Source organism: Eschrichtius robustus, chromosome 19 (assembly GCF_028021215.1).
Source record: "Eschrichtius robustus isolate mEscRob2 chromosome 19, mEscRob2.pri, whole genome shotgun sequence".
Taxonomy (NCBI): domain Eukaryota; kingdom Metazoa; phylum Chordata; class Mammalia; order Artiodactyla; family Eschrichtiidae; genus Eschrichtius; species Eschrichtius robustus.
The window spans coordinates 19,643,105-19,670,648 of record NC_090842.1 but is presented as its reverse complement, the minus strand read 5'-3'; the positions used below and the strand labels follow the sequence as shown (position 1 = coordinate 19,670,648).

Sequence of the window (27,544 nt, the reverse complement as noted above, 5' to 3'; positions counted from 1 at the left end):
TGCTTGAATGATGGACCAGGGAACCTCAGCTGGGGAGGGAGGAAAATGAAGACAGAAGGGGTGGCGGGGGAGGAAGCAAGGTCCAGAGCCCTGCTGAGTCCGGAACCCATGTCCCACAAGGGGCTGAGAGTGGGCTGGAAGGCCTGAAGGCTGTGGGTAGAGACGGGGTGCCTGACTCAGCGATTTCAGGGCCGGAGCAGTTCCAGGTGGTGACATGTTCTTGGGCAGCCATCGTGGGGGTGGCTGAAGTGGAGAGCAGAGGAGCAGGTCACTGGAGATGACGAGGTCATGAACGAGCAGCCACAGGCTCAGACAGGCTGACACGTGGCTGCCGAGCTCTTCCTGAGACAGAGCAGGACTGAGGGGATGGGAAGACTGTGAGCCACAATCACCCATGAATGGAAGGGGCGGGGAAGTGACAGCCTGCCACAGGATAGTGCTTGGCTGCTTTAAGCATGCTTGGTGCTTGCAGCCAACCTCCAGCAAACAGCTGGCGGCCATGCAGCCTCAGTCACGCTCAGAGCCCTCTCCAGTTTCATGGCCTGGCAGGCTAAGACCAAGCCTCTGAGGGCACCAAGACAGGCCAGGGGCTGGCAGCACAGGCAGGTGGCCAAGCAGGCAGCAGGATGGATGACATCTGCCCTCTGACCACTGGCATGGGGTCGGTCTCCTCTGGCCAGCCTAGCTAGCAAGGCCAGAACATTCACCAGGAAGCTGAAGGAGCCCTGTGCAAACAAGGTGAAGGCTCGGCTCTGGCAATAAACGCACTGCTTCCTGGTATGTCCTTCAGTTCTGGCCTTGGGGTAAAGGACACCCAGGCCCAGGCTAGGGGTTGACTGACAGATGGGCACTGCAGTATGACCCCCAATGTGGCAGCACGAGACACATGCCATCTCTGGCCTCCTGCCCAGAAGGACCATGTCGGCTGTACCCTGACGGGGGCCAGGGCAGTATGATATGGATCCAGCCAGGACAGCAGGGAGGTTCCCCGGAAGGAGCCTTGTGGCCAGGAGACAGCCTGCTTCCCAGCCTGAGCCCTTCAAGTGTCCCAGCCTGTGGCCTCAACCCAAGGATAGAGCCCTTCTGGTTGCAGCCCCTACTTGAGCAAGTGGATCTCGAGTAAATGGCTGCTCCTGGCTGGGGGTGGGAAGCAGGCCAAGCAGCAGGCATCCAGCCCTGTCCCTGCAAGTGTAAGTGTAAGAGGTATGCCAGGTCCCACGGATCTGGGGGTCCCACCAGCAGGGAAGGGTTAAAGCTAGACAGTATCCAGAAGAGCGCCTGGAAAGGCTTCCCCACAACACACACTCACACTCCAGCAGTGCAGAGCACGCTCATGTAAGCCAGCCACCGATGTCTCTGTCCACCACCTGCGCTGGGCAGCCCCCTGGGCCAGGGCCAACTCTTTGTCCACCAGGCCCTGGCTCATGGCTCCTGGGCCATCCTGGCAGAAGGGGCCTCTCTATCTCCCTGTTTCCACAGGCACACCTGGCGAGCAGAGGCTGTCTCGTCCAAGTGCCCTCCCCAGCCTGTAGGTCTCAGGGTCCTTTCCTCTTCTCCAGGAGCTTAGTGGAGGCAGGGTTGCACCCAAGGATTAGACATGAAGAACGCTGGGCAGCCAAGGGTTGTTAGCATGGGGGCCTGGGCCAGAACTGGGAAAGGCGGCCAGGTGTTCAGCACCCTCTCCGCCTTGCCCCGCTTCTCCCTGAGGCCCAGGGCCATGGTCAGAGACGACAGAGGACAGCCTCAGCCCACACAGGGTCACAGGGCCTGAATGGTCCATCCCAAAACCTGACTCTTCAAAGCTCTACCCATCCCCCGACCCCATCATGGGCAGTGGGGGCCTGGTGAGTGTTCAGGGTGAGTGTTACAGGGTGAACGAGGGAAAGGGCTCCTGTCATCCCTGATCCCTGTTGACACCAGGGACGCAGGGAAAGCAGCTTCATCCAGCACTACAGCGTGGGACACTCGGGCCTGCCCACCAGATTCCCAGACAGCAGCGAAGTGGCTGGTGACCCCATTTTATAGGTGGTGGCCTGGGCCCAGCATTGTTGAATGAGCAGCCCAGCCACCCAACCCAGGAGGACCCTGCTGACAGAGGAGTTGCCCCATCCAGTGGGGGGAAAAGGCACTATAGAGAACACTCACGTAATGAAGTCCAGGAAGCTGGCGAGCGGCTCATAGGCATGGTTCCTCATGTGGCGGAACTCCACCACCATCTTCTCCTTGAGCCGGTCATCGATGACGGACACTGTCAGCGGTGATGCCTCATTGGCCAGGAAGTTGCCGTAGTCAGTGCTCTGCAGGTGCAGCTTCAGGTCTGAAACCCAAGGGTGGGGGGTGAGAGCTGGCTGTGCTGAGCCTCCCCAGGACCCCAAGTCCCTGTCCTCACCCCGACTCTGGGTCCCAGACCCTCTCCTGCAGTTGTGCCCTGCTGCTACCCTGACCTCCTGTCCCTGCCTCCACCTCCCTGTTGGCTCAGAGCCTACTCCAGGGCAGTCAGGCCAAAGCCAGGACACTGGGCCCCAGAGTCCAAGTACAAGTAGAACCACTGTTCCCCCAAACAACAAGAAAACCTGGGAAACCCCAACCCAAGGTGCCATTCACAACCCACAGCCTTTGAGGCTCTCCTGCATGGTGGGCTCCAGGATGGCCCTAACTTAAAGCAGAATAAGACATGGGCCCTACCCTCCAGAGCCTCATGGTTAAAGGAGCAAGCCAACGTACCCCCAGGCAGAAACAATGCATATGAAATGAAGGACATGCCCCAGGCCAAGGGTAAAGTGGAGAGGGCACCAAAATAGGGCTGAGAGGACACTCCAGGCTGGGCCAGGCAAAACGCAGGGACAGGAAAATGCAAAGGAAGCAGCTAGCAGGATGGCATGAGTGAGGAGTAGCCTAAAGGGCAAATGAGTGGTGTGAGGGGGAGATGAGGCTGAGGAGAAAGACTGGCCTTGCCTGAGGAGTGGCTGGAGGCAGGCAAGCCAGGCCCACGGGCTCTCCTGAGCTCTTCAGAGCAGGGGTGAGGGAAAAGGGAGGAGAGGACAGAGCGGAAGGGCCCTGGGGAGGCAGGACAGGTGAGTCCCAGGGGAATTGTGGCAACAACCTGTCTCGCAGCTCTTGCCCGTGCATCCCATCCCCCAGTCTCTTCTCCACCCAGCAGCCAGAGCGATCTTAAAACACCAGGCAGACCCCATCACGCATCTGCACATCCTCACCTCAGGGCCTTTCCCTGTCCCCTTGCTTGGAAAGTGATGAGCTCTCCTCAAATGCCCGTCTTCAGAGGCTTCTCCTATAGCCCCACCACTCTGTCCCTTCATTTGTGCCATTTTTCTTTGTAACACATCACATCCCACCTGGCACGGGGCACATAAACCACGATAGCAGGGACTCTGGGTCACTGCAGTATGCTAGAGCCTAGAACACAGTATGTTCTGGTGCATTTTCATGTTCAGTAAGTAACTGTGGAATAAATGGAAGACTGGGAAGAGGGTTGGTGAAGACAGCAGGAGGGTTTGCTCCTGGGCTTTGAAATGGGAGACACTGCGGTAGTGATGGCAGTACCAAGGACAGTGGCTGAGGAAGGACCCATGTGTGCATATGCATGCAAGTGTGGATTAAGGCCCAACAGCGGAGGCTGGCTTCTGCTGACTGAGGAATACATGCTTTCTGTGCCCTGGAAGGTTGCCCAGAGGATGACAGGAAGGGTGACACCTGTGAACATTTCCACAAGCACTGCCCCCCTTGCCCCGGCTTAAGGCCTCCCCATGTGTCTGTGGACCTGGAGGGCCATGCTATACCGGGCTGCTTAGAGAGGAAGGGCGAGTGGGGCACATCATCGCTCTACAGACTTAGGGGATCCCTGTGGTGCCCCTCCTCCTGTACCCCATCTGGAGGAGAATGCTCCCAGCCCAGAGTCAGGTGTGCCAAAGAAGAGACGGAAGAGTATATGGGAGGGAGGCATGGAGGGAGGGAGGAAGGGAGGGAGGGGTGCGTACCGTCGGAGTGGCCACTTTCTACCTGCACCCGGGTGGCAGTCAGCACTCCTGTCCTCTGTGGCTCCTGGGCACTCAGAGTGGACTTGAACCTCGTGAGGCCTGCAGGAGGCCTTCATCATCCGCTGCCTTTGCTATCGCTCTACCATTCACACCTTTTTTCCGGTGGCCACCCAAAAGGGGGACAGAACTGAAGGCAAGGTGGAGCAGGGAGAAGCCACCAGCCCCCTGCTCTGCCCCGTGGACCCCACTGCCATTTTGCCCAGGAGGTGTGCACACTCCTCCACCCTCACCCCCGGCCGTCTGCTGTGAGCCCTGCCCTGGGTCCATTCTTCCCCCTCCTCACCAGTGTGGCCAAGGCCCACCTACACCTGGAATAAGGCATGGGGTAAGAAGGTGCTTTGCTCAGTAATGCTTGAGTTGTTGTAGTATTTGATTAACCATTTGGTTGTTACAGAAAAATTCTTAACTCTAATTGAGGGATTTCGCTGTATTAGCATAACCCTGTATTTCCACCTCTAGTGATGGGTTTTACAAACTAGCTTTTAATATCCCTGACTCTAGATAAGTGCACAAGTATTTTGTGTTTTTTTTTTTAAAGAAACATGGGGGGCTTCCCTGGTGGTGCAGTGGTTAAGAATCCGCCTGCCAATGCAGGGGACACGGGTTCGAGCCCTGGTCCAGGAAGATCCCACATGCTGGGGAGCAACTAAGCCCGTGAGCCACAACTACTGAAGCCCACGCGCCTAGAGCCCGTGCTCCACAACAAGAGAAGCCGCCGCAATGAGAAGCCCACACACTGCAACGAACTGTAGCTCCTGCTCGCCACAACTAGAGAAAGCCCGCACGCAGCAACAAAGACCCAATGCAGCCAAAAATTAAAAATAAATAAATAAGTTTATTAAAAAAAAAAAAAAAGAAACATGGTTTACTTGCACAAAACTGATAAGTTTTGAGAGATCATTAATGCCCTCGAAGTGGTTTTTGTGGGTATGAAACAAATGGTGAGAATATGAATTGGTCCCTCTTATTTTCATACTGAAATTAACTCTACTTAATTTATCAAGTCATGTCATATGCCCTGATTTTACATCTTTTATCTATCAGTAAACATTGTGATACTTGAAAAAACTAGTGGGCAGGGAGTTCTGGCCCGGGCAAAGTAGGTGCTCCAATCCCCACTAGGGGAAGCCACAGCACGGACAGCAGCTGGAAGCCCAGGCCGGGATGTGGTGTTCTGGGTCAGACGGTCTGGCGCAGCAGCTGCCAGCTCAAGCCTGTCCGTTTATCCATCCAGCCACTGCAGCCAGCAAAGAGCCCTTCTCAGGCGGTGACAGGCCACAGCCAGGGCTTGGAAGCCATACCAGATGCACAGGGCAAAACCCAGTCCTCTTGGCAGGGACCCTCATGCCAGTGGTCCCACTATTCTCTGGGACAGTGAGTTTGGGCCCTGGACCCCAGCCCGGCCTCCTGATTCCTATCCTCCAAAGCATCCAGGGGCCAGGCCTCCCGACACCCCCTCACCTGGCATCCTTGCACTTGCTGCCGGAAGGCTTCCCCAAGTGCCGTGCCACACCTACACTAGAGCTGCCCGAGCTCTCCAGCCGCGTGAAACCTCTGTGCCCCGGCCTCACCTGCTCCACGGGGCTGCCCTCCCTGGGCAGGCTCGCTCCCCAAGTCCCCCACCACCAAGCACCCTCTCTCCTCTCCAGCCCCCACCAACTCCATTCAACACCTGGCACTGATGAGGTGGGAGGCAGCATCCCAACACAAGGCGGGAACCAAGACCAACTCTAACTGGAAACAGATGGGCCCTGCTGAATACTTAGCGCCATGCCAGGAGCAACCTATGTGCTGGACCCGCCAGCCATGCCCATTTCACAGACTCAAAAAAGGGAAATCAGAGGAAACATGAAACGTGTCCAGAGTCCCACAGTCAAGCACAGAGAGGCTGGGGATATAGATCAGACCTGGTGGATTCTCTCCATCCCCAACTCTGGTCTCCTCTCCTCCCCCACCCCTTACATTTTTGACCATTCTCCCATGGCCCTTGGCCCAGGATGGGCCTTTCAGATATGGACCCAGCTGCCCAGGCAGACTTTAGTTCCAGAAGAGCTGGCAGGTGGCAGAGAGGTAAGAGGGGCCACGGCAGGCCCCTCCACAGCCTCGGAGGCAACCTGGACACTCACCGCCCACCTGACAGGGGCCCTAGACTGTCATGATTCACGGATAACCCCTCTGGCATCACTTGTGGTGCCAGCCATTCCTTCAGAAGCTAGTACGTGCGAATAAGAGGGGCAAATAAAATAAAATTTTAAAAAATAAGATAAAATAAGAGGGGCAAAGCTGATGGGTGGACTCTCCTTTGCCTGCCCCCCACCCCTGGGTCTTAGCATGGGCCTTAAAGCAAACATCCTTGTGTCTTGGCTACTGCGTTCTGCTGACGCTGCATCTGGGGACTTGGCTGCTGGAACACAGACGACCGGGTGGTTTCTGCTAGTGTTTTGTCGAATCAGAGCAAACCTGGGAGATTCTACCGAGAATCCTGCCCGAGGCCTGAGGAGTTTTCCTTACCAGGAAACTCATTTTTAAAAGCCCCCAGTGACGACATCAGAGGGCCATTCCAGACCACTTCCCCTGGCCAAGACCCACTTCTCCCTGTGACCCAGGGTGAGGGGACAGCCCACCAGCCAAGAAGGCAACTTGGAGGCAGGCAGGCTAGCCGATTCTTTGGCTCAGACCACACAGGGCTTCTGAACCAGCTTTGACCCTGTTCAAGAAACCTGGCGGCCAGGCCCAGTGGCTGGCAGCCCCAAGCCCTTTACACAGTCCTCAGGGCTGGGACAGACCCATTAGAAACCAGCCCCCTCCCCTCCAGCTTCCTGCTCTCTTCGAGGGATGTGGAGGAGGTGTGACTGGGGGTGGGATCAGAGCATAGCAGAAGAGGCCTGGAACTTGTTGAGAGCTTTGTGGGAGACTCGGCCGCCCAGCCCTGGCCCAGCCCCCGAGGGCAGACGAGGACGCCAGGGGCTCTGGGAAGGCAGGGGCTAATTCTGCTCTGTGCCCTGAGCTGGGAAGCCTGAAAGCCTCGGTGACAGCCCGAGAGCCCCAGACGTGCCTGGGCTGAGGCGTGAGCAGTGTTCTGGTTAGCACAGATGTGGGGGACTGCTCTGGTCTACCCATAAGCCCAGCTGTCTACCCCAGATCCTCCCATCCATGGCCCAGCATCAGGAATGTCTGGCCAGTCTGGGATCTCTCACAGCAAAAGACTTCCTCAGAGGCTGAATTCTCATGTCCAAGAAGATGCTGCTGCTGTCAGGAAGTTCTCTCTGCAGTACGACCTAAAGCCCTCCTCAGAGGAAGCCAATCAGCTCAGTTTCCCGTTGCCTGCAGCCTCCCCTGAGGGCCTTGGGCCAGCTCCTCAGGGCCCCTCAACCCCGCCCAGGACCCTCCCAGGCCTCCTCTGCTTCCCAGTGTTGCCTATCCCAATGTTCTGGTGACTATCCCCCCAACTTCACTTCCTGGGGCCGCTCAGGCCTCCTCACCGCCACGGTGCCCTTTTGCTGGTCTCCTGCCCCACATCTTGGCTCCCAGCTCCCAAGTCCACTCTCCATACCATCACCAGAGTGTTGTCTTCCAACTCCAACGTGTCACTCTCACCTTTACCCAGCAGCCCCTGTGGCCCCAGAGCCTGGCCTCCTCCCCCCAGCCTGTGAGGCCCCACACCCTCAGCCCTAGCACTGCCCCGGCCTTAGCCCTTGCTTGACTCTCTGCTCTACCGGTGCTATTCTCCAGTTAGGGCGACCTGCTTGTGATCTCTGGCCCAAGCAAGTGCTCCAGGCAAGTCCACAGGGTGTCCGCGAGAGAAGCCCTTGAAGTCCAGGAAACAGGGCTGCTTCCTCAGGCCCAGCCAGAGAGGCTGGTTTGGGAGGGCACACCCCAGCCTGGCAAGTGAGAGCCCTGCCCTCCCTCCTCCACAGGGCACCCCTGTCCACCTTGAGACTGTCTGTGTCAAAGACCATTGCCCTGCTCCAGCAGGATCCAGCTGAGCTCTTTGAAGGTGCCTGGGCAGGTTGTAGTCCAACACCCACCTGGCATGACTGTTCCTCCCAGGGCCATGCCAGACTCAAGGAGGCCCCATAGCTGCCACCTGTCCCTCCACTGCCTGCCAACCCCCTACCCAGGTCTTCTGGGCCAGGACCCCTCACCAGCAGAGCCCAGGCCCCAACTAGCACCTCTGATTACCACTCTCGCCCCTGATTAGCAGGAGGGCATGAGGACCCCTAGCCTGTCCAACACTCTCTGCTCTCTGAGGGACCAAGTGTGGGCTTGGCAGCCAGCTCCAGCCAGACCTTGAGAGGTGGCAGCTGGGCAACCCTGTCTCCCATCCACTTCCTGAAACCTTTCCCAGATCCTGCCAGCCCTGAAAGTGGTATTTCAGCCCCACCAGGGCTCCCAGGGGCAGGTAGCACACGGCGTCTCCAGTCCCCAAGCCTCTGCAGCAAGGGCCCCAGGGAGGCAGGGAGGGAGGGTCTTGGCCCAGGCCAGGGATTGGTCTTACGCTGCCCCAGAGGCCCAGCAGGCACAGAGGCAGCCCTGGCACAGTACACTAGGCAGGGCGGCCCCCTGCTTTAGACTCACCCATAGCCTCATGGCCCACGGAGGGGCCTTGCTGGCCAGCTGGCCACGGCACAGTGTGAGAGGACAGTGTGTTCCCAGACTTCACTTCTGCTTTTCCAGAGGTCACTCAACGATGCTCTCCTGGGGAGCTCAGGGGTTTTCAGGAATTGAGGCCCGCTGAGTGAAACCAGATGTGCAAATATGCTCCCTAGAGCCTAGCGTGCCCATCCTGCCACTCCCTGCAAGGGTGGTGGAGCCCTGGAGCCTGTTCTACGACTTCGCTGGGCCCAGGTGAAGGGACTGCTTTGAAGGGACTGGACCTGGGCTGTACCTCCAGTGCTCGTTCTGCCCTAAGGGCTCTCTAATGCTGCAACGTCCAGGGGCTCAAAGCAGGGAAACTCAGACAAATGGACAGATGTGGACAGACGGCCAGGCTGGTGGCCCAATGGAGCCATAACCACCCCCCTCAGCAAATGGACTGTGTTTGAGTCTCCTCCCCAGGCTCTGGGGGTGGGGGAGACCTCTTTTCTTCAGATCAGCTCCAAAGCAGATGTGTGCACTGGCTGGCTGGCTCTGCAGGGTCAGAGCACCACATCTGGAACTCCCAGCGTGGGAGCCACAGCATGGAAACCATTAACCCTGGGTTTACGTGGGGGCTGCAGCACGGACTAAGCATCCTCCTCACCCCCCATCCTCCTCACCAGGGCCCATCACAGGCTCCCTGTAGACCTCATGTAACTGACTAGCCCTGGGTTCCAACTCTTCCTATCAAATACTAGCTCTTCCTCCCCTCCCTCAGGTGTCGCCTGGCATTCCCCATCCAGAGCCTTGGCATTGCCCCCACCCCAAATTGAGGTGTCCATGGCCTCTTGCTAGCCCAGGACAAGGTCCATGCACAGCCACAGCCCCTCTCTGAAGCCCCATTTTGCCAGGTCACTGGTTTCAGGACACAGCTCCTTAGGTGGTTTAGTGGGACAAGGGAGAGAGACCCTGGGCTTTGGGACCACAGTGACCTGAGTTCAAATCTTGTCCCACAGCTTGGCCCTGAGCAGCTGGTGGAATCTCTGGACCCAGGCTCCTGGCCAGTCACCTGGTGAAAGGCCCTGCAGTGCCAGCCTCCGAGGGTAGACACTGAACAGAGACAGTGCTATACAGAGAAAACTGAGCATGGCATGGCACACTCAGAGCTCCACAGAGAGGATTCCACCCAGAGCTCCCCAACGGAGAGGCTCAGTCCCAGTCAGGTGGTCTGTGTTCTGACTCCAGGCTGTTGCTCAGGCCGTCCCACTCAGCGCTCCACAGGGTGCCCCTGCCCTTCCTTCCCATGGTCCCGACCCTTCCCCAGGGCTCTGGTGTGTCCTCTCCCCAGGGGCCCTTGTGCAGCATGGGCACGCACACGCACAGGGCACACTCTGCTATCTCCTGGGGAAGGACGAACAAAGTGGGCTCAAAATCTGGGACTCCTGTCCCTAAGCCCATGTCTCACCTCACCTATGAGCAGGATCATACAGAGCTTTGGGCAGCCCGACCCCAAGGACCCGGACAGAGGCTAGGACCCAACTCTGCACCACCCACCACATGGTGAGCTACTGCCCTGCCGTCCTCGGGAGCAGGCGGGAGCTGGTGCAGCCAAGGGCAGCTGTTGCTCCGTGGGAAGCCCCCGGGCTGGCGGGCCAGCAGTCTCGGGAAGAACCTGGAGGCTACTGCTGGCACGGCCACATGCAAGTTACTGGGTTTCAGTTGGCATGAGGAAGAGATCCTGCAGGAAAAGGACAGTGAGTTCTCCTTCCTAGGTCCCTAGGCTGGCATTTTGTTTCATACTGGAGGCCTTTCAGTGAGGTGCGGCATTTGCAGAAGGGGGATGGGGCCGATTTGTAGAAGTGGCCCGGATGACACCAGGGTCAGTGACACCACCCACCAGCATATCAGAATCAGAGATTTGATAAGCGGGAGTGTCACTCCCCTTGTCTAGGAGGCAGCAGGATGTCTGCTGTCTAGGTGGCAGCAAGGTTCACCACCCTTCTCCTTGCTCCGAGACAGGTGGCAGGTGGTGACAGAGCACATGTAATTACCCTCAGGAACACCTCGTCCCTGCAGCTGGGAGAATGAAAGCATCACTCACAGCCCATGAGGAAGTCAACCCATCCGACAGTCAGGAGGGTGCCAGGCAGGTGACAGTCCCACGTGCCAAAGGGAGGGGCAGAACTGGTTACTGCTGCACCCAGGGCAAGTTCCAAGAAGCTCTCCTCTGACTGAGTGGAGATCCACCTGGATAGCCCCTCACCAGGACGTCCGCACCCAGGGCTCCATGGAACTGGCATGTCCCAGGAGACACAGGGCTTGCAGGGCAGCTTCCCTTGTTGCCCTCCACAGCCCAGACTGAGAATCAAGCGAGCCAGCCTTGCCCTGGGAGGCAGGGCCCACACCTCTGCTGCTGCCCTGTACTTTGACCCTGAACAAGCTCTTTCTTCTCCAGGCTTACCACCACAGTTACAGTGCATGCAGGCTGGAGTGGACCTGGGGCTGCGAGCGAAGAGCTTCTTTTCACTTTCCCAAAGATGTATGTTTGCCTGGGTGTTGAATGAGAAGAGGTGAAGTGGCCCTGCGTGGCTAGGTGCCAGGCAGCCCAGGAAAGGCCAGCTGTGGCAGGGAGCTTCTCAAAAGCTCGCTCATGCCCATGTCTGGCTCCTGGGTCCACTGGCCCACACCGCCTGAGCAATCCTCTCTGCCCTTGATGCTTGGCTTCTGTTCTACATGCATAGTCCTTTGGAGGAAGGACCCTAAGAAAAGATGGAGCTCACTTCAACTAGGGGAAAGCAGTGTTAGGGTCCCAGGGGCTGCTGTTCCTGTGAAATTAAGCCAGGTCAGGCTGGATCCTGGCTGGAGCATCTTGCCGGCTCCACGGTACCTAGAGTCCAAGCTATGGAAATACTCACTGTGCTCAGACCTAGGCCCTATGGATGGGCTCTCAGGATCAGGCCTCATTTGGGGCTGCGAGCCATGCTGTTCTCAGCACGAAGCCTCCTTCCCTGCAGCTCACAGAAACAAGACCAAGCAACCCGGGCCAGGAGCAGAGTTGATCCTTTCCATGCTCATGCCCAGCAGACCCAAGAGGCCTGGGCCAGGCAGGAGGTGGCAGGAACAGCAGCATCCAAGCTGGTCCTGTCCAGGACCCCTGACCCCCTCACCCACCCTGCTCAAGGGGCTGACAGGAAACACGCAGGGGAAGCAGTGACACACCAGACTGAGTCTGATCAGCACTCAGGCCGGCCCTGGGAGAGAGGTGGTCACCTTCTCCGGGAATCTCACAGCACTCCACTTTCCCCAGGCCTTGCCACACGGCATCTCGCTTGGAGTCTAAAGTGTTGAAGGTGCGGGAAATGGGTGAGCTACGACCCATGACTGGCATCCTTGGGCCCTGTGTGCCAGGTCATGGGTCGCAGCTCACCTGTATTCCTCGACTCCCAACCCTTAATTCCCAAGCTAGATACCATGTGGCAAGCCCTGGGGGAATGGCAAGGGCCCCAGAACCAGGGTCTCTTTCACCTGAGCACCCCGTCCCGAGTTGGGGGCCGGGCACAAAGAAGCATAGTCCAGGCAGCCTTCAGTGAACAAATGAAGGAAAGAATCAAAAAATGTACAGTGACTGGACAGGAGGAGCAAGACGGGTGTCAGGAGACCATAAGCAAGGCCTTGGGCCTCACCTGGAGCCAATTTCCCAGGTAAAATAAGAGGGTTGGATAAGGTTACTTCCAGGGGCCTGACCAACTCTGACACTCTCAACGCTGATCAGGCCTGGATCTCACTGACTCTGTGCAACCCCAGCCCCTGAGGGCCACACAGGGGCTCAGGGTGAGGCCAGAGGCCTGGGTATCCAGGAAGCAGCCCTGGCAGAGCTCACAGCAGGTGCCGGGGAGGCCCGGGGCTGTGGAGCAGTGGCAAGCAGGAAAAGCTGAGTTGCAGCAGCAAAGACACCACAGATGACTCCTTGGAGGGGAAAGCCCCATCCGCCAGCCAAACACGAAGCCTCGGCTGAGGTCAAAGCCTGAAAATCACTGCCTGAGTGGCCAAGGGGGGACAAGGTCTGGCCCAGGGCCAGGCCAGAGTTGGCCAGGAAAGCAGTGCCCGGCACCCAATCAGGGCTGCTCCTCCACGCATCCCTTTCCCTGCCACAGGTCTGCCTGCCACCCCTCAGGACCACCCACACTCACACGGGGGCAGCCCCACCCCAGCCCCTTGAGCTGCAGGGTGCTGAGTGCAGATGGGCAGAGCAGGTGTCAGGCCCAGCCTACTAAATGGCCCTTCAGGGCCTTGATTTTCCTGCCTCTAAAAGAAGAGGAAGGCCGATATTCCCACACAGGATAGTTTTTTGTTTATTTTTTTTTAATCAACTAAGGAGTCGGTGTTGGATGAGGCAGAAGCCAGGGAGGCCAATGGAAAGACCTCTCCAAATTGGGGTGCAGGGTGGAGAGTTGTCAATTACCTGATAACATGACTGTATGTACCTATACTCTAGAGAGTCTGGGGTGCCTGATTTGGGCCTCTCCCAGAGTCACCCTACACACATGTACCTGTATGTGCCACATGCACCCCTACATGTCCCCCAAAGCACTGAAGAAGGCTGGAGGAGAGGAGTCCGTCCTGAGGATGAATTTCCCATCTCCTGGAGGGACCAGAGTAACAGGACCAAAGTGGGGGCCACCTGGGGAAGGATGGTGCTTCTGGGAGCCTAGGAAGCGTGGCCCTGACTCCTGGGCAGCCTCAAGCTCCTACTTGGAGCCCCCAAGACCCTTGGTTCATAGCTAGCACACTGTGCTGAAGCTGAAGCTGCCGCTCCGACTCAGAACTGCCAGCATGACCCAGGTGGAAGTAAACAAGGACAGCCTGGTGGTCAAGGCTGGAGCAGCCTACACTGGGCACAAGGTGGACAGCATCGGGGAATTCTCCCTGGCCTTCCCCTCCTAACCCAGGAAGCTGGGGCACAGGGAGGTGAGGGTGGGAAGAGATGGACAGACAGGAGACACTGAGCCACGAGCCCTACTTAATCTGGGAAGGCCAACTGGGGCTTGGGTAAGGGAAGTAGGGCCCAGGGCAGAGTCCCAAGGGACAGCGGCTAAAGGCAGGTGCTGCACAGAGAAGCAGAGGAGATGCACCAGTGGGTCCAGCCACACCCCCTTCCCTGGCTCGCAGGCAGCGGAATGGTCCTGTTCCACCACCTTGTGGCCAAAGGGAGGATGGCACCGTCAACAGCCAGAGGCTCTGCTCTGGCTCCACGCGATTTAATAACAGCCTCAGACTCCTGGTCCGCATCTCCCGCAGCCGCTGATCCCTGAGGGAATAGGCTGCAGGCATCTGCAGAGCCATGGAGAAATGTGTCACAAAGAACAAGAATAGGACTGAGGTGGACGTGAGTCGGGAAAGCCAGAATGGAGACAAGGCGAGCATGAGTCTGATCATGAGGGACTGGTCTGTCTTGCATCAGTGAAGCAAGGGGCCTTCTGAGGGCAAAACTGAAGAGGTTACAGAGGAAGCCTGGTCATCCTCAGCTCTCTACACCCTTGTCCTCCAATTCGGCCAGACGCTCCCAAATTTCCAAATCCCTTTATCCAGCTCTCTACCCCCCGTCTCTAATGCTTAATGCTGTATCAAAAAAACAAAAAGTGCTTAATAACCCAGAAACAGGACAATCTACAACATGGTGCACCCCTCCAGGATGGGGGCCTCAGCTTCCCCTCCCCCATACCCCACACCCTAGCCCCCTGCCAGTACCAATAAAGACCTGCCGCTCATCCAATCATACAAATATCTATTGAGCATTCACTCTGGCTAGGCATGTGCTGTTGAGTCCTAACAACCTGCAAGTGATTTCTGTTTCATTTTACAGGTGGGCAAACTAGCTTCAAGGCATTAAATCACATGCATAGTGTCACACAGCTGGCCAGAAAGGGAGCCACGGTCTGCCTGATGCCTGGCCTCACACACAACTCAAGAAAGGTCCTGGTGACCCAGAGAGGCCCTAGGGTCCTGACTCCGAGCAGGCAGAGGTGATTTACAAGAGAGACCATTACATCACATCCTCACACCTGTTCATCCTTAACGCTGACCCTTCCAACAAGCTGGAGTGCATCTAACAGCTGAACCCAAAGCACAAGAACAGCTACAAGTAAGAAAAGGGTTCTAGGGTGCTGCAGCAGGCGGTCTGACCACAGGGGGCCAGGGACAAACTATTGGAGGCAGACCTGGGCCCTCAGGGACAGTGGTTTGGTGTCATCTCGTTTCAAGTCTAACAGCACTAATTGGGGAGAAAGCCTGCTATGTTTAGTGTGTGCCACTGTGAAAGCAAGAAAGTGAGACTAATACATTCCAGAATGGGTTTATGCAAAATGTTTAAAATTTGGATCTTTCCCTCTCTTCCATCCAGAAACCCTGGTCACCCAGAGAGCCTCATCTTCAAGGGTCCTGGATGGCTGACATTTGCCTGTGCTGAAGTCACCTCAAAAGGTCCTAAGCACAGGTTCAGACACTGGCTCCACCTCAGAAACCAGGCCCAAGAAATCAGGGAGTAAATCCAAGGACAAGTGTGTTAACACCCACCAGAGCAAGTTCTGACATGAACTCTGGGGCAGGGCTTATGAAACGGGGGTTATCAGTTCCTGTGTGGACTATCTTGACCATAAACAGCTTCCCAGATAAAACCAGGCTAAAGTATATACTAGTGCAAGATGTAATCAGTGAAGGGAAAGCAAGAAGTAGGGGTGGGGAAGAGGCGACAAGGGAAAGAGAGAAAAATAGGCAGGTGAGAGGTGAGCTATACGTGGACAGGGGCTTTGGGGCTCTAGTCTGAGTGACATGAAGTGTCTGGCCCTGGCCCTCATGCATCCCCTGGACACTGAGTCTTCTGGTGTAAAGAGAAGGGGCTTGATGGGGGCTCCCTAAGGCTCAGACCAGCCCTACAATGCTGTGAACGAAAATCTGGAAGAACACCCCAGGGTCACCAGCAGAGGTCTTGCCTTGGATGGCGGATGGGTGTAAGTACCTTCTCTTTGCTCGCCTGTATGTTCAAATTTCCTTTATTTTACATATCTTTAGCGGATGTTTTAAGTTATAAAACATTTGTTCACTATGACACATTTGAACAATGGAAGGTACATAAAATTTAAAACTGACATATTCCCCCTCCCAGCCTTTCCAATCCCTCTCTGCAGAGGCTGCCACTCTAGACTTGTTGTCTATGCTTCCAAACACGTTTCCATGTGCACGTTACCTGGCATTCTACTAAAATGGGACTATATTACACGCAACACTTTGCAATTTCTCACCTAGCAAGATATTTCTAAATCAGTCTTCATGGAACGTCACACTTTTGAGCACTGGAATAGTATTCCACTGTTAAGCACAGACCATGATTTATTTAACCAAAACCTGTCAACGGCTACTCCGCTGGTTCTAACAGGTTGCAGTTACCAACAGGGTTGGTGTGAACACCTCTGTATGCGCCATCCTGTGCAAATTTAGGGGATATGATCCTGTAAGTGGGTATATAGGGCCACACAGCACATATACATGAAATGTTTAAACAAGGCAGTAAAAACTTGTCCCCCAAGGATCAACACCAAGTCACCCTTCCACCAACTCTATTTTTGGAATTTTTTTTCAAGTTATGTCTAGTTAAAAAGGAGACCAAAAAAGAGAAAAAGAAAAGAAACCACCATGCCCAGTCACGCAGGAGGCACAGCAGGGATCTGGAGGGGAATCCCTGGCTGTGGCTCTCCCTGCTCTGCTCGCCAAATTAGGCTCCATGCCAGGTATCCTCCTCAGGCCACGCTTATGTCCACTTGGCCTGCCATTAAGGCTGCTCTCCAGCCTCCTGGCAGGACTTGTGGGCAGGACTAGGCTTCCAAGGGAGGCTTGCCCTGGTTGCAAGCCAACAGACGGCCGGGCGTGGGCTGAGCTGCCGGCCGCCAGTGTGCTGATGACTTCCAGATTGGTATCTTTAGTGCTACTTCCCCTGAGCACCAGATCCGCACAGCCGCCTCCCTCAGACACTCTGACTCAGCACTTCTGAGACACAACACCTCGTCCTCCACCACCCTGTCCATGCCCCAAACCTTCTCCTCCTCCGGTGGTCCCCATCTCAGAAGCAGTTCCAGCACCCACCCAGACATTTGAGGTCGAAATCCTAACTTCTAACCCCTCTCACCACCATACGTAAGGCAGACTGGCCCAATCTTATCAGTCTCATGCCCTAAGCTGGTCTCTGACCCAGTCCCTCTTCTGCCCACGTGCCACTCCTGCCCCAGCTGAGCCCCGTTCTCTCACTCAGAGAGCTGGAATAGCACCTGCCTCTAGCCTGGCTCCTCCTAAACCCAACCTCCTGAGCCCCACATCAAGTTTCATATCACACCACCAACGCTTGTCCCCTTCACAATTCCCCCCTCCTTCATCTACTGACAGATCGAATCCAAGCTGGCTCATGGCAGCAAGACCTCCCTCCTGCCTACCTCTCGCCTCCACCCCTGCTCTGGGGCCTCATCCTCTTGCAGCAGCAGCCAGCTGGAGAGGAACAGTCAAGTCACCACCAGCGATCCATGCCAGCTCATCAATCACTGGGTGCTGGGGGTAGGGGGGAGATGTCTCTTCACACAGCAGTGCCACTGCCCAGGGCAGTCGGGACAACATGGGCCATCAAACACTGAGGGGAAAACTTCAGGTGTGTGTGGGCCAAGGCTCTCACAGCTCAGAGACTCAATGTAGTTGTTCCCTTCGGTCCAAGTGCAAACCCTCTCCATGTGTACACCCTTCCCCCAATGCCTCCCGAGCTCCTCTCTCGTGTTTGTGGTCACTGGATTGTCAGAACCCTGTCCTCTCTTCCTCTGGATCACATCTGACTCTGAGGAATTCTGGACCAAGCTAAGCTTGTCTTGCTGTCTAAGCTGTGGTCACGCAGTTTCACCAAGTCGATATATTCTCTTCTGACAAACAAAATGGAACAAAGTGTTTCCAGGCAAGAACATAAACTCTTAAGCCAGACATTTCCCACACACAGACCTTGACCTAACTGAAGAATCTCTCTCTCTCTCTCTCTTTTTTTAAACACAACTCTCATCCCTCCTAAGCCATGTATCTTTCCAAGGCACCCAAGGCCTTCGATGAACCAGCCCAATGCGCCTATCCACCCTCAGCCCTGCACACCGCTGACACATGCTCTACTCTCTCTTCCCAGTTCCCAAAGTTCTCTTGATATTCTATGCAGTTTCACATTTCTGAGACTGTTAATGCCATTCCTTCTTCCCCCCTCCTTGACCTGGCTAATTTTTTGTGTGTGACAATATCACTGAGATATAACTCATGTATCATACAATTTTCCCATTTAAAATGTACAATTCAATGGTTTTTAGTATATTCAGAGTTGTGCAACCATCATCACAATTTTAGAACATTTTCATTACCCCAAAAAGAAGCCCTGTACCCTTTAACTGCTACTCCTCACATGCTCCCACTGCCCCAAAGTGTACCCTGTGCCTACTGGACATTCAATGCTGTTGTGATGTCCACCAGTCTGCCCATTAGGCACACCTGCCCGCAAGCAAGGCCTGTGTGACATGTTTTCATTACCCACTCGAGGGCCAGCATGGTGCCTGCCTCCCAGGAGTGACAGGAAGGAATGACCACAGTGGGAGCAGCTGGCTTCCCTGACTGCTCTCTCGGCTCCAGGCCCTGTGCTTACACGTCACTAACGTTTCAGAGTGATCTTATTAATACTCTCATTGTGGGTTTCCCTGGTGGCGTAGTGGTTGAGAATCCACCTACCAATGCAGGGGACACAGGTTCGAGCCCTGGTCCAGGAGGATCCCACATGCCGCAGAGCAACAAAGCCCTCGTGCCACAACTACTGAGCCTGCACTCTAGAGCCCATGAGCCCCAACTACTGAAGCCTGTGCGTCTAGAGCCTGTGCTCCGCAACAAGAGAAACCCCCACAATGAGAAGCCCGCGCACCACAACAAACAGTAGCCCCCACTCGCTGCAACTAGAGAAAGCCCGCATGCAGCAATGAAGACCCAATGCAGCCATAAATTAATTAATTAATTAATTTCAAAAAATACTCTCATTGTGCAGCTGAGGATAAACCACTTGCCCAGGGTCACAAAGCCAGTAACAGCCTGAACAGGAATTCATCCGTGAGTTGAGTTCATTGGTGAGTTCCGCTCTGTCTGTATGTTGTCTCTGCCCATCCACTCCATGCACTGCCGTCAGCTTCTAGCCCTGCTCTCCTCTGTTCTCATTAAGGTCACCAATGACCTCTGAAGGGCAAAACCAAATGGAGAGCTGTCTGACTTTATTTCAATCTCTTGGTCATGTTTGTCAGTCACCACCCCATTCTTTTTCTCTCTTGGGGCTACCAACCTCTCAGGGGATGCCTTTGGTCTTTCTGGCAGGACCATCTTTTGCCCCATCCTTGCTTAATGGAAGCCCTATTGGGGGGAGGGTCTCATCTAGGGCTTCTACTCTTCTGATTCTATGCTCTCTCTTGGGGTCAGTGACCACACTTCTACCCTGATTCCCCAAGCTCAGACCTCACACCTGAGCAGCAAAAACAGTCTCCACATCTTCACTCAGATGGCTCACAGATCCCTCAATCCCATCTTCTCACTCTTTCTCCAACCTGTTCCTTCCACAGTCCACTATCATTTCACTTGCCACCTACACAGTTGCCTAAGCCAGAGAGGAGACATCAGCCTTGACTCTTCCTTCTTCCTCAGCCTCCTTATCCAACCCTCAAATCCTATCAACTCCTCTTCCTATAATTCCCCCTCACAATGCTCCCTACCAATGCCTGAAGACAGGCTGCCATCATCTTCTCTGCCCTGGATTACTTATAAGACTCTGCAGACTGTTCTTCCCACCTTCAGTGTGGCCCCGACCCCCAAAACACTTTTCAAACTGCAGGTACATTCTGAAGTACAAGTCCAGTAGTTTTACCCTCCCATCCCCTGCATTCAGGACAAAGCCCTTCCTGTGGTTTTTGCAATCCTTCAAAGCTGATCTCTTTCCAGCCACATTCCTGGTCACACTACAATTAGTGCTGAATAACAAACTGTGCCACTAATAACTAATTAGTGCCACTCCTGGAGACACCATCTATGTTTGCATCTGCAGTTTGATGTGACTGGTGATTTGGCCAAGGCCAGCCTGGAGTCTCACTTTCCTCTTCCTATATGAGACTGTGTCTTGTGAAATAGTGTTGAAATGCAGAAGGAAATGCTGTAATGAACAAAAGACAAGTGATTCAGGACAGAGAGGGATACAGTGTTCTGAAAGACAACCAGCATATCACACATGTGAGCTCTTCAACCATGGTCCCTGAGCATCTAACTCACTGGCTGAGGAAAACAATCACTCGGGACCACCTAACTCACATGGAAGTTGAGAAGATCACAGGGTTCCTCCTCCTGAATGCTAAGCATACTTCTTTACAAGAGGAAGGATATGTACTGAATGGTCCAAGTGTCAGGGAGAGCCCCCATTCCAAATTAGGAACAGGCATCTGGTACCCATCAGCTGAGTTACAGCTGCATAATCCAGCAAGCCATAGGCTTCTCTGTATTTTCCAAGTTGCTAAGTAAGAAGGGAGCTAATTCATAGAAAAATCCTAGAAATAATGACCAACTCAGCAACAGTGAGAAACCCCTGGACTCAGATTATGGTCTCTAAATACCATTTTCCTATAAAAAGAATCAGGTCCCCTAAGAGAAACTATGACTCTAGGTCTGGGTCAACAAGTGTACAAGATAACATTAGAATACACTGTCATCTCAGTAGTAAGGAAGGCTACAGGGTTATGTTAAAAAACTTATACAACAGGCAGCCTATTGTACAAGCTCCCACTGGCCAAAGGACAATTTGAGCACCGATAAAGTTAAAAGACTGAAGCACAACAAATATATTAAAATCCATAAGTGTGTTATGATACTAAACAAACAAAAAGAAGAACAAACAAACCTCATTCGTCACCTTTGGAGGATGCTGGAAAACGAACTCATTATGTTGGAAGCTAATAAATATGGGAAAGAATTAAGCATTTATCCTGCCTCTCCAATACAGAGTGTATTTCAGGGTAACCAAGTAGTTGATTACTGGCAATTTCCAGGTATAGAAGTATTCAAGCTAGCAATTGCAGAAGGAAACATAAAATTAAAATATCACCATTTTGCAAGCCCTAATGAAATAATGGTTCTAGGCAATAAATATCAATGGTTCCTATGTCATAAAAAGGGAAACAACTAAAGAGAAACAATTCTCAATAGAAGTACAAATGACATCTATTAAATATTCTTTAAAAAAAAAATGGAACCAGAATCTAATTAGGTCTTTAGATCTAACTATCAATTTACAGGAAACACAAGGGACAGAGGAACACGTTAAAACTATACAGGAGGGATATAATCAGCAAAGTCGAGATGGAAGGAAAATCTATAAATTAAATGACCCAGCTTCTTCAGTAAATAAAAGGAAAAGTGAGACAGAAAACCTATATACTAAAAGACTCCTGATAGCATCAATCAATTGAAATATATGGATCATAATTGGACCCCCGCTTGAAACAAATTGTATCAAAAAATCATTTGAGACAATCAGACAAATCTAAACACGAAATGGATATTTGATGACATCAAAAACTATTGTTTCTTTTAAAGGAGGACTAATCGGATTGTGGTTATGTTAAAAAAAAAAAAAATCATGATCTTTTTTAGGAACACCAAAATATTTACAGCTGAAGTGATACGCTGTCTGGGATTTACTTCAAAATAATTTGAGAGTGGGGGGATAAATGCAGCTATTATTGAAACAAGATTGATAACAACAAAAGTTGATCATTGTTGTAATTAGGTGATTATTATTTATAGGTTTGTTATACTATTCCCTCTAATTTGTATATGTTTAATGATTTCCATAATAAATAGTTTTTAAGAGAAAAGAAGAAAGGGGAAATTCTGCAGGGCAGGGCCAGAGTCTCACTCATACCTGTATTCCCAGCAGCCAGTCAGACAAATTAATAACAATGCTTTTAGGCTGAAGCCAAGGTCAAAGCTAAGGGTTCAAGCTCAGAACTATGGTAATACCTGAATACCTGCCTGGCTCTCTTATGAGGCACAGAAGCTGGCATACAGTAGGCCTTCAGGAAGTGTTTTTTGAACGAGCAAACGAAGACTTGAACATCGAATTAGCACGACATACGTTCCTCATGATCTGAAATACATTCACTTAGTCACATCCGACCACCTCAAATTCAGCAGGCCTCCGTGGAAGGTGATGCTCCCTGCCACCACTCTCTCTGCCTCCACACCCAGTCCTGAGGGGCCAGGGGCTTCCTCCCCTGGGCTCAGCCTGATATTTTTAAACCAAGGGTCTGGGTTCCGAGCAGATGTGTGCTCTTGTCCCCCACACCCTACCACCCAGGACTCCTTTTGGTCCCTCTGACTGGCCCAACTATTTCTCCTTGGCATGCTGGTCGCTCTGCCCGAAATGCACCCCACCCCACCCCACCCCATCCCTGGCCTAGGTCTCTGCACAGCTGGCTCCTCATTGTCCACACCTCAGCTCGAATATCCTTCCTCAGCAAGGCCTGAACCAGCCACACTCTCTACAGAAAGTTCCCCTCTGATTCTCTATCATTTCTCCACTGTCCCTTTCAAAGGCAACACCCTTAATATGCAATTATATATTTCCTTTGCTTTAAAATAACAGTAACTGCAGCTAGCACACTGACTCAGTACTTACCATGTGCCAAGTTCATGCTAAGTGTTTTACAGGGATTATCTTGTTTAGCTTTCACAACCACCCCATCAATAAAGATACGTATCATTTTATTTATTATTATTTCCATTTTACAGATGACGAAACTCAGGACAGAGCAGTTACATGGCCACAGAGCCGTGCAGTAGTAAGCCCACATTTGTAACTGCTATGCTACACTGATCTCTTAATGTCTTCTGGCCCCACTGACCTCCACCCCCAGACTATGAGGGTCAAGGGAACATCATTCAACAAAGTACCTCAGACCCTACTGCTGTGCCTGGCATAAAAGAGGTGCTTTACAAGTATATGTGGAATGAATGAAAACATTCAAAGTAATCCTGTATGATTTCTCTTTGTGTATCTCTGACCCACCTCCTCTTCCCCACAAGTCCCTAGCACAGGACCCAGCTTCCAGAAGGTACTCAACACATCCAGAAACACTCAGAGCTGAAAAGAGCTTTTGTGGCCACCTAGCTCTGTCCCCTCAGTTCACCAAGGGGTAGGACCTTCTCCTACCTCTGAGAAGAGACAATCAAGCAAATGGACAATGGAGGATACATGGACTTCAGCGGTCCTAAGAGGCTGAGTTCTAGCAAAAGAGGTCAGTAGCAGATGCCCTGATGGAGTAGAAGCCAAGAAGGAAGGCTAGGGTGTGGTGGAGGGTCTATATGTACTTGCTGTACCTTGCAGAACAAATAAACACCCTCCAGCCAATGTCCTGAGCCTTCTGGAAACTGTCCCACTGCTAAAACATGTTCTTTGGAAACCTCATCATCTCAGGACACACCTACAGATTTCATAGGGACCACAGGCTTCCTTGGTCTCTCCTTCCCACCTCCCTCCCCTCTCCCCTCTCTCTTTCCCTTTTCCCTGGAGATAAGGAGGCAAAAACACCCAGCAACAAAGGGCTGGAGGTCAGGCCTCTGGGGTGACCTTCAGGAGCAGAGAAGGCCTTTCTGTAGAGGACAAGTGGAGTTTCTGGTCACTCCTTCCTGCCTCTGGTTATCTCCAGCCCCTGAAAGTCCAGAGCATCTCCAGCCTAGAGTCCCAAGAATCTCAAACTCTGTGTTGACAGACTTCTAGGAAATCAGCACAAACACACACAAGAGCTGCAACTGGATGGAGGGGGACAACATTCTAGCCTAGCATGGCCACAAAGGGATTCTAAGATGGGATGGTACTGGGTCTGGGCCTTAAAGGGTGGGAATCACTGGGTTTCACGGGAGTAAGAAGGAAGCAGAGGAAATGGCTAGTGCAAATAATACTGAAACGAGCTAACATTTACCTAGCGCTTATTCTGTGCTTGGTGCTGAGCTAAGTGTTTTACACATAATAACTTGCTGACATCTCTCAGCCTTGTGAGATAGGTGCTGTTAATGTGTCAGATGAAGAACCCAAGACCCAGAGGCGTTAAGTAACTTGTCTAAGGTGATTCAGTAATTGGTGTGGCTGGGATTCAAAGTCAGATTTGAAAGTTCAAAGTCCACCACACAATGTGCACCAAAAGCTGGGGGATGGCTTGCATGAGGGAAAGGAACATGTGTGAAAGAGCGAGGCGATCCCACTAAAGGGCTGGATGGTGATCCACAAGGGGACCATGTGTGAGCAGTGCTGTAGGAAGAATGGCTTAACATGTTTATGGGGGATGATGGAGGGTCTGCTGGGAAGATGGGAACCCCATGCCCCCAGAAGCTCTACAGGGGTGGGGTAGGAGGGCAGGAGTGAGGAAAGCCTAGAAGAGAAACAAGTTTACCAAATGCCAGTTGGTAATCAATGGTGTCCGCACTCAGATTTAAGCAAATAAAGATCTCCCTCCAGTCCCAATCAGTCCACAAAACTCCCATTAAATACCACTGTGTGCCAAGCCCTGCCCTGTGCAGCCTCCCTCTGTTTCTCCTCTGTTTGCCACAGTGAGGACAATGAGGTTGCTGGCAAGTTCCTACAACCCAGCACCCTAAAGTGCTCTCCTCTCCTTCCCCACCTCCACTCTCATAAGGGAGGTGAAAGACTTTTCTTGCACATTTATGTTAAAACCATAATGTCCACAATTGTATTTGAACTGCAATAAGTTTTAAAACTTAAAAGTATTTATTTTCACATTACGGATCCAATTTGCAAGGTACATAACTGTTTTTTTAACTGAGCTCACTTTTAACCTCAGGAAGTTTATGATGAGAAAATTTTCTCCAGAAGGTGAATCATCTTCCCCCTCCAGCTACCAACCAGGAGGCTAGCAGTACCTCTGTTCGAGGATATCACCTGGAGATCAGGGATGGGAACTCACAGCCCAGCCACTGTGCCCTTCACTACCACCTAGGGGGCGGGGGTGGGTAGGGGGAGGAGGAAGAGAAGACTGGAATCAGGGAAGTCTCTAATTCCGTAAATCTGATGCTGTGCCTCACGGAGTCAATTCCACTTTGGAGCTGTGTGTCGTGAGAAGAAAGTGGAACTCAGCTTCTCACCATTCTTGTGCTAGGAAACCCTGTCTGAACAGGCACCCTCATGGAGCGGGTGGGAATTGTTGTCAAATACAGGTGTATGAACTTCCCCGACTTTCAGGGCTCTCCCAAACACTGCCTTCTGAAGAAGACCGCTCAGACAGTGGATCGGCGATGGGAGGAAACTCTCGCTAAGCTGGCTCAGCAATTCCCCAGAAAGGCTCACTCCGCAGACCAACGTGAAGACACAATGAGCCCAAAGCCCTTGGTGTATGTGCTGGGAGGGAAAGCCGGGGACTTTTCCGCTTAGCCTCCCTAAGCGTTGCCACGAGACAGCTCTCTGGCTACGTCAGGGTAAAGAGACTTGTATGAGCACATCTCACACCAGCTAACCACTCCCGAGAGACCCTCTCTTCCAAACTACATGGCGAGCAGAACGGGGAAGAAGTGGCCCCAGCAGAGGCGAACCACTGCGATTCTTAAAGCCTTGTTTGCGTTTGGGCCCCCACGGAGCCGCAAATGGAGGTATATTCCCTTCCGGCGCACCCGCCATTAGCCCCCGGATTCCCAGCAGGCCTCTCAGGCCCGGATCCTGTATCCCCGACCTCTCAGGCCCTTCGAGAACCCCCAGCTTCCGCTCCCAGACCTCAGAACGTTCAGGCCCGCGCCGGCCTCCCTGCCGGCCTTTCGAGGCCCCGCAGCCCGGCCCCGCGGCTCACCCTCGAGCGTCTCGCACTGCACCAGGTTGAGGTAGTCCGCCTGGCTGAGCACCCCGGCCTTCAGGCCGCGCACCAGTCCCTCCAAGTAGCCATTGTCCACGTTGAAGTAAAGCTCCGGGAAGAACGACATGGTTACAGCGGGGGCGGCTGGACCGGAGGACCCGGACCTGCCGGCACGCAGCACAACTCCAAGATCAGCTGACGCGGCGCCCGCAGCGGGCTGTCAAGCGCATCAGGTGACGCGCAAGCGGCCCACGTGACCACAACGGGGCGGGGCTCTGAGCGGCGCCCGGCTTCCGGGTGGTTTCTCGCCGAACGGTTGCGCAGGTGTGGGCTGGGGACCGCCCACTGGCGCCTGCGCGCTGAGGAGAGCAGGGCCTCCTGCTCCCAGGCGGGAGCGGCTTGGAGTGTCCAAGGCCGACCGCGTGGTGGCGCCCGTGGCCGCAGGGATTCGATTGGGCCTTCACTCTAGATTTCCCGAGTCTGGTGCACGTGGTGCTGTGGCGGCCAGAGGAGTAAAGATGGGAGTGGGCGGCGCTTTTTATGCTTGGAAATATTCCAGACTGTTGAGTCAGCCTTCCCCTGAGAAGAACTGAGGTCCGGTGAGGGGCAGGCTTCGCTGCGGGTCACGCGTCGAGTTAACCGCAAGCAGGCCCTGAAGCCCAATGTTTTGTTAGCCTGCTGGGAGCTACAGCTCCTATGCTGCATTGCGCCCTCCCTTCCCCGCATTTATTATATAAGATTCTCAAGGGTAGGAGCGCGGCCCTCCTCTGCTTCTCCCAACGGCGCCTGGCACTCTAAGAGCACGCATGTAAGTGACTCATGATGGGATAGCGCAGGCCCTGGGGTAGGGATGTGTGTGTGGTGTCTTGGCTTGGAGCACCTTCGCCCCTGCCATGACCTCCCCCCTCCGATGGTCACGTTCGAAATAACGCCACAACCCTGGGGTTGGTCCCATCCTTTATTGTCGCTCCCCTGCCCAAGCCCCGACCCCGACGTCGGCCGACTAGGTGCGGCTGCAGGGGTTCGTGGCAGTACCCAGCTTGCGGCAGTAGCAGAAGGCGTTGAAGAAACGGCAGTAGCACGTGGCACATGGGTCGCAGCATGGTACCTGGTGTCCCAGACAGGACTCGTGCAGCCTTACGCAGCGACGCGGGGAGCGCGGCTTGCGTCCTTCCGGATCTAGCACCTGCAGGGGTTGGGGAACATGGGCCTTCAGTGGCAGCTTCAGGGACCTGCCCCAATCAAGGCGGGACGGCAGTGGAGCATGGGGAGGGATGGTTTGCAGTGTCACCCCAAGTGAGAGGGTCACAGAAGTGGAGCTAGAGGTTGATGCCTGATCCCCCCACCCAGAGAATGTGGTCTCAGCCCTTTTCCTGAGCAGTTACCTCTGCCAAGGCCTTGGCCTCTGCCTCCTGCAGCAGAGCCTCTTCCACCTGTTCTGCTGTTGTCCTCTTCAGCGGGGGCTGCAGGCCCAGGCCTGGGACAGATGATGTGAGGGCAGAAACCCCCCATGCACAAGACACCCACCTCCCAGGCCTGGGATTGGGAAGGGGGAAAGAGGGCTCATACCAGGCAGAATAGTTTGTGGCCAGAGAGTGTCCAGGCCCCACCCATCCCCACCCCTGCCCACACTGACCTTGGAGCTCTGGGAACAAGGCTTGGTCGGGCCTTCCGATGCCCTCCAGGGGAGCCAAGCCCATCTGGGCCCCCTGCATGGCGGGCATTGCCAGCAGAAGGGCACAACTCAGCAGCACTGCGGTCAGCATGGCCTGGCTCAGCAGGAAGACCCACCACTTAGTCCCTCTTCATCCTTAGAACACCCTCTAGGTGCCCTATCCCAGATAGAAGACCCCTAGAGAGTAGGAGTCTCTGCCCAACCTGAGGACTTACCTCTGCTTGCTGGATCCTTGCCCCAAGAGTTCCTGGCCACCCCATGCCCTCGGTTTATATGGCAGGGTCTAATGAAGGGCCCAC

At 53.9% G+C, this 27,544-nt stretch overlaps 2 protein-coding genes across 3 annotated transcripts in view; both read right to left on the bottom strand.

Moving 5' to 3' along the window:
• ATP6V0D1 (ATPase H+ transporting V0 subunit d1) overlaps positions 1–25,806 on the bottom strand; it is a 38,539-nt gene extending 12,733 nt beyond the window's left edge. The window contains exons 1-2 of one of the 2 annotated variants that reach the window (XM_068527509.1): positions 25,568–25,806; positions 2,146–2,317 (exon numbers count right to left, since the gene is read on the bottom strand). In XM_068527509.1, coding sequence (XP_068383610.1) covers positions 2,146–2,317; positions 25,568–25,697 — 302 coding nt within the window. In that variant the 5' untranslated portion in view covers positions 25,698–25,806. The remainder of the gene's footprint in view (positions 1–2,145; positions 2,318–25,567) is intronic. The other variant, XM_068527508.1, reaches the window with a different exon arrangement.
• Positions 25,807–26,573: 767 nt separating this feature from the next.
• AGRP (agouti related neuropeptide) lies at positions 26,574–27,336 on the bottom strand. The gene is made up of 3 exons (XM_068529130.1): positions 27,207–27,336; positions 26,956–27,047; positions 26,574–26,756 (listed from the first exon to the last, which is right to left on the bottom strand). Exons 1-3 carry the CDS (start codon positions 27,334–27,336, stop codon positions 26,574–26,576), a joined length of 405 nt encoding a protein of 134 aa, XP_068385231.1.
• Between the last annotated feature and the right edge of the window lie 208 nt (positions 27,337–27,544).

Coding starts and splice junctions, on each gene's coding strand:
- AGRP (XM_068529130.1), bottom strand. CDS start 27,336: ATGCTGACCGCAGTGCTGCTGAGTTGTGCCCTTCTGCTGGCAATGCCC. Junction 27,048..27,206: donor CTTGTTCCCAGAGCTCCAAG/GTCAGTGTGGGC, acceptor CATCTGTCCCAG/GCCTGGGCCTGCAGCCCCCG. Junction 26,757..26,955: donor AGGCCAAGGCCTTGGCAGAG/GTAACTGCTCAG, acceptor CAACCCCTGCAG/GTGCTAGATCCGGAAGGACG.